This window comes from Petromyzon marinus, unplaced genomic scaffold (genome assembly GCF_048934315.1).
Source record: "Petromyzon marinus isolate PM22_M1 ecotype Great Lakes invasive population unplaced genomic scaffold, UKy_Petmar_22M1.pri1.0 PM_G_Scaffold_7, whole genome shotgun sequence".
NCBI lineage: Eukaryota > Metazoa > Chordata > Hyperoartia > Petromyzontiformes > Petromyzontidae > Petromyzon > Petromyzon marinus.
This window is the reverse complement of record NW_027423024.1, coordinates 5,516,357-5,522,356: the sequence shown is the minus strand read 5'-3', so window position 1 is coordinate 5,522,356 and position 6,000 is coordinate 5,516,357. Positions and strand designations below refer to the sequence as shown.

Genomic DNA, 6,000 nt, shown 5'->3' with positions numbered 1-6,000 from the left:
ATTAACACACCATCATCGTCACCGTTAACACATCATCATTGTCACCATTAACACACCATCATCGTCACCGTTAACACATCATCATCGTCACCATTAACACACCATCATCATGTCACCGTTAACCCATCATCATGTCACCGTTAACCCATCATCGTGAGGTCACCATTAACACATCATCATGAGGTCACCATTAACACACCATCATGATGTCACCGTTAACACACCATCGTGAGGTCACCGTTAACACATCATCGTCACCATTAACCCATCATCATCGTCACCATTAACACACCATCATGTCACCGTTAACACATCATCATCGTCACCGTTAACACACCATCATGATGTCACCATTAACCCATCATCATGAGGTCACCATTAACACACTATCATCGTCACCATTAACACACCATCATGAGGTCACCGTTAACACACCATCATGAGGTCACCATTAACCCATCATCATGAGGTCACCATTAACACATCATCATGAGGTCACCGTTAACACACCATCATGAGGTCACCGTTAACCCATCTTCATGAGGTCACCATTAACACATCATCATGATGTCACCGTTAACACTTCGTCATGATGTCACCATTAACGCACCATCATCATGATGTCACCGTTAATCCATCATCATGATGTCACCATTAACACACCATCATGATGTGGGGTGGGATGTGGAATGTGTGTGGTGGCACCACGTGACCTGTGATGCTGAACCAGAGGAGGCTCCCCGCCGTGCTCTGCGTGGGCAGCGCGATCACCACGGAGCCCACGGCGGCCGTCTCCGACACGGTGACCGCGTGCCGGCTCAGGCCGAAGGCGGCGGGCGTCTCCGGTGGCCGGGGAGCGGCGATCCACTCCACGTGGATGACGGCCGTCGACGGCAAGGTTGGCGGTTGCCCCGAGTCCCTGGCTTCGATCTGCGGGGCAGGCAACGGCAAGATCGGCGAGTTCTGCTTCACGGTGGGGGGTCAACATTGTCAAGCGTGTCCGTGAGGATGAGGGGGGAGGACCGCGAGGGGAGTGTGCCCAGTACCAGGATGGAGTGGGATGTCCCCGCACGGTGCAAGTCGCTCCGGCTGTAGACGACTCCGTGCTCATCGGAATAGTAATTGTGTTGCCACCCGCGGACGGTGTACAACAGCATGCCGTTGTTGCCCCAGTCGGCGTCGGCGGCGTAGACGCGGGCGATGGCCACCACCGTCGGCTCCTTCGCCGCCACCGCGTAAACGCGCGTGAGGTTCCTGCGGAAGCGCGGGGCGTTGTCGTTCTCGTCGGAGACGCTCAGCGTCACCGCCACCCTCGCTTCACGCGGGGGCACGCCGCCGTCCACGATGGACACCTGGCGCCGGCGGGCGGGACGCACGCAGACACACGCGCAACAACAACAACGACCTCCACTAAGTGGCCGTGACGGCACCACGACGCTTGTGCCAAGCCATGGGCACGTCGAGGCCACGTGTCGAACGTCCGCTGGCAGGAGGTCACGGGGCACACCCAGGTGCCACGGGTCGACTGACTGAGATGAGTAGCCGATGCACCACCTGTGCCCCCTACTGTGCTTTAGCCACCCGGCGCTCCGATGGGTCTTTGTCCAGATGTTTTAATGATTTGTGAGCTCCTCACACAATCCACCCTGGTTAAACCCAGGATGGATCGTAGGCAGGTGAGCCTAAATGTTTCTAACCAGCCAAAGATGTTCAATTAGGGGGGGTCCACGTTTCGCAAGCGTAGAGAAGGGTGGGAATGATTTGCCGAGAAGACCCGAAGCTTAGTGCGGAGCGACAGACCAGGTAGCTTCCACACAGCGTTATGCAACCGATGAAAAGATAATGCCGCTCGACTGATTCGGAGTGAGACCTCCGCTGTCAAACTGAAGCCAGTCATGAGCACACTGCCAGGGTATGGGAAACTCTCCACTCTCTCCACAACTGCCCTATCACCAATTGTGAGTTGTGGGGGTGGATTGTCCGATGGTACAAAATACCCAGGCAGGTGCTTAGCTTTGGTGGGGCTGATGGTAAGTCCCAACCTCTTAGTGGCAAGCTCCACGTTTAGCAGCAGCGCCTCCAACTCCTCCTCTGAGTGAGCAGCAATTACCAGATCATCGGCAAGGTTGAGCAATAGGGAGCCATCACTTGACCGCACCTGGGCATCGATGAGCCTCCCATTATATCTGTACCAGATGGAAATTCCTCCGGTACAGCTATTGAAGGCCACTACCACCACCACCACCATCACGGTGACTCTCACCTCCAGCTCGTGCTCCGCCTGCCTCTCTCTGTCCAGCCGCCTGCTGGTGGTGTGGATGACGCCTGCAACGAGTCCGTTCACCGGAGGTCAACAACAACCATCCCACGCCGGCCGGCACACGCACGCAGTGGGGTGGGGGCCAACGTGGATAGTAAATGTTGCTGGATTTGCTCACCAACACACCGGTTAGTGCTGTACTAGTAACGAATTGGCACATTCTGTAGTATATATTTGTGTCGTGCATAATGTAGTGTACACTATACACTACATTATAATTGTAAATGTTATAGATTTGCTTTCTACACTACACTATAATTGTAAATGTTCTGGATTTGCTCTCCACCACCACCAACCCCCACCTGTCGCGTTGTTTATGGTGAAGAATCCCTGTGGGTCTCCGCTGACGATGTTGAACGTGAGGCCCCTGCCCCGGGCATCGTTGGAGGACATGGCGGCGGCGTTGTCCAGGTCCCAGGCGTCCACCTGCACTGCCCTGACGCCCCCACGGGAGTTCTCCGCCACCGCGGCCTGGTACCACGGACGCGATGCCCGCGGGGGGTTGTCGTTAACGTCCTGGGGGGGGGGGGGAGAGACACACGGTACTCGCATTGTGTGTCGTTTTAAAATGCAGGGGTGCATACGCATGTGTGTGTATGTGTGTGTGTACTTGTGTGTGTGTACGTGTGTATATACGTGTGTGTGTACGTGTGTTTGTGTGTGTGTATACGTGTGTGTGTGTGTACGTGTGTGTGTGTGTATATGTGTGTGTGTGTGTACGTGTGTGTGTATATACGTGTGTGTGTGTGTATATACGTGTGTGTATACGTGTGTGTATACGTGTGTGTGTGTATACGTGTGTGTGTGTACGTGTGTGTGTGTGTATACGTGTGTGTGTGTGTGTCCTCCAGAAACAACGAAAAGCCACTACGGGTGGCCATGTGGAATGTTTGAATGCTCACAGCGGAGGAGAGGCTGCCACTCCTCTGTCGGGAGCTGGACCGGTACCGCCTGGATCTATGTGGCATTCAGGAGGTCCGGTGGACTGGCTCTGGCTCCTGCCACCATGAGGGGTGGACAGTCCTCTACTCGTGGCAGCAGACTGCCAAACAACAGGGTGTGCCTCTTCTTTTGAACAAAAGAATGAAGGGGGTGTGGGAGCGTGGCGGTGAGGTGTGGGAAGCTGTAAGCCCCAGGCTACTTTGGGCTCGCCTTCCCATCAACCGGAGGCAAGGCATGGTGGTCGTGGTTACTTATGCCCCCGCCGAAGATGAACATCCGTGGAGGGATGCAGGCAAAGCCGATGAGTCAGATGCCTTCTATGACCTCCTGTCACAGGTGCTGGCTAAAGTGGCCCCTCGGGATAGAGTCATCATGTTGGGTGACTTCAATGCCTGAGTTGGTCATGATACTGGCACCTGGTATGGAGTGATTGGAGGGCATGGGCCAGATCAGCTCAATAACAACGGTAGGAGGCTGCTAGATTTTTGTGCAGCCCATGGGCTTGTAATTACCAACACGCTGTTCCGGCATCGGCGCATCCACACAACATCATGGTTGCATGCCGGGTCCAAGCAAGAACATCTGCTGGACTACATAGTGACGGACCAGCGGATGCGAGCCCTCGTCCTTGACACCAGGACCTACCGTGGAGCTGATCTGCCCTCTGACCATCGACTAGTCATCTGTAAGATGCGCCTGCCATTCTTCCACTCCGGTGGTAGGTGTACACCCAGGACCCCATTCCAACCTAAAGTGGCCTGGTCTCAGTTATCTGATGAAAGTTGCAAGCGAGAATTTCATCATCGCTTGCGGCTGGGATTGGCATCGTCCCTGACTCCTGATGTCGAGGGTAAATGGGCGAGGTTTAGGACTGTGACATGCAGCTGCAATGGCTGCTTTGGGTACACGGTCCAGACCTCCCCAGAGACCCTGGCTGACAGAGGAGGTGTTCAGGATGATTGAGAAAAAGCGACAGGCCCACTGTCATCGGCTACAGAATCCCACGTCAGAGAATGAGGAGACTTACCGCAGCCTTCGCTCGGAGGTTCGGAGAGCCGTGAGGCGCTGCAAGGATGGGTGGTGGTCGCGGGTTGCTGAGGAGATGGAGTCTGCCTCAGTGGCCCGTGATCACAAATCTCTATTTAACTCCATCAAAAAAGTAACCTGCAGCGCCACACCTATTACCATCATTAGGGGAAAAAACAGTGATCCAATCTCCAACCCCCAGGAACAGGTTTTCAGATTTGCTGAGCATTTCTGTGAGGTCCTGGGGGAGGGAAAATCCCTCAGACAGAAAAACATCGTGGCACAAAGTGAGGATGACCCTGCTGAGGCTGCGGTACCTCAAATATTGGAAGAAGTCACCCCCTGTGAGTGGCTGGCTGAGGTGCCATCTGTTGAGGAAGTCCTGAAGGCAATCCGGAGTCTGAGACCAGGAAAGGCAGCGGGCAGAGATGATCTCCCAAGCGAAATGCTGAGGGAGGGTGGCGTTTGTGCACAGACTGCCCTATATGACATCATAACAACGGTCTGGACCACTGGACGGGTTCTGCAGGATTGGAAGGATGCCATGGTGGTCCCCCTTTTTAAGAAGGGGGACCGCACAGACTGTAACAACTACAGGGGCATCTCACTCCTCAGTGTGCCGGGAAAGGTCCTGGCAAGGATTATTCAGCATCGCCTTGCCAGGCACGCTGAGGAGAGGCTTGCGGAGCCCCAATGCGGTTTCAGGAAAGGGCGGTCCTGCACAAATGCCATATTTTCTGTCCGTCTGCTACAGCAGAGGTGTAGGGAATTCCAACAAGACCTACATATCTGCTTTATTGACCTGGTCAAGGCCTATGATACCATCAGTAGGCCTGGGCTCTGGGTTGTTCTTCGTGCTTTTGGAGTACCTGACCCTCTGCTCACGATCATTAAGGACCTTCATGATGGTGAGTGGGCCCGGGTAAAATTACGTGGCCGGGAGTCCGAGCCATTCCCTGTACACCTTGGGGTGCGACAGGGATGTCCTCTGACTCCCACATTATTTAACATCTATTTTGACCAGGTAGTTCGTGAAGCCTTCAATAGCTGTACCGGGGGAATTTCCATATGGTACAGATATAATGAGAGGCTGATCGATGCCCGGGTGCGGTCAAGGGATGGCTCCCTATTGCTCAACCACGTTATGTATGCTGATGATTTGGTAATAGCTGCTCATTCAGAGGAGGAGTTGAAGACGCTGCTGCTGAGACTGGAGCGTGCCACTAAGAGGTGGGGCCTTAGCATCAGCCCCACCAAAACTAAGCACCTGCCTGGGTATTTTGTACCATCGGACACTCCACCCCCACAACTCCCAATCGGTGATGGGGCAGTTGTGGAGAGAGTGGAGAGTTTCCCATACCTGGGCAGTGTGCTTATGACTGGCTCCAGTTTAACAGCAGAGGACTCATCGGTTGCGTAACGCTGTGTGGAAGCTACCTGGTCTGTCGCTCCGCACTAAGCTTCAGGTCTTCTCGGCCACGGTCATTCCCTCCCTTCTCTACGCTTGCGAAACGTTGACCCCCCTAATGAAACATCTTCGCCGGTTAGAAACATTTAGGCTGGCCTGCCTACGATCCATCCTGGGTTTAACCAGACTGGATTGTGTGAGGAGCTCACAAATACTTGAAAGATCTGGGCAAGGTCCAATCGGTGAGCTCCTCCGGCGGGGAAGGCTGCGATGGCTGGGTCATGTAGCCCACATGCCCAGCCAC

At 54.5% G+C, this 6,000-nt stretch overlaps 1 protein-coding gene across 2 annotated transcripts in view; it reads right to left on the bottom strand.

The window, feature by feature from the left end:
• The window catches only part of LOC142920231 (protocadherin Fat 1-like), a 31,789-nt gene that overhangs the window by 16,767 nt on the left and 9,022 nt on the right, over window positions 1-6,000 (bottom strand). For both annotated transcript variants that reach the window (XM_076062721.1, XM_076062722.1), the window contains 4 exons: window positions 2,623-2,836; window positions 2,264-2,325; window positions 1,047-1,352; window positions 714-930 (listed from right to left, as the gene is read on the bottom strand). In XM_076062721.1, the coding sequence (XP_075918836.1) occupies window positions 714-930; window positions 1,047-1,352; window positions 2,264-2,325; window positions 2,623-2,836 (799 nt within the window). The remainder of the gene's footprint in view (window positions 1-713; window positions 931-1,046; window positions 1,353-2,263; window positions 2,326-2,622; window positions 2,837-6,000) is intronic.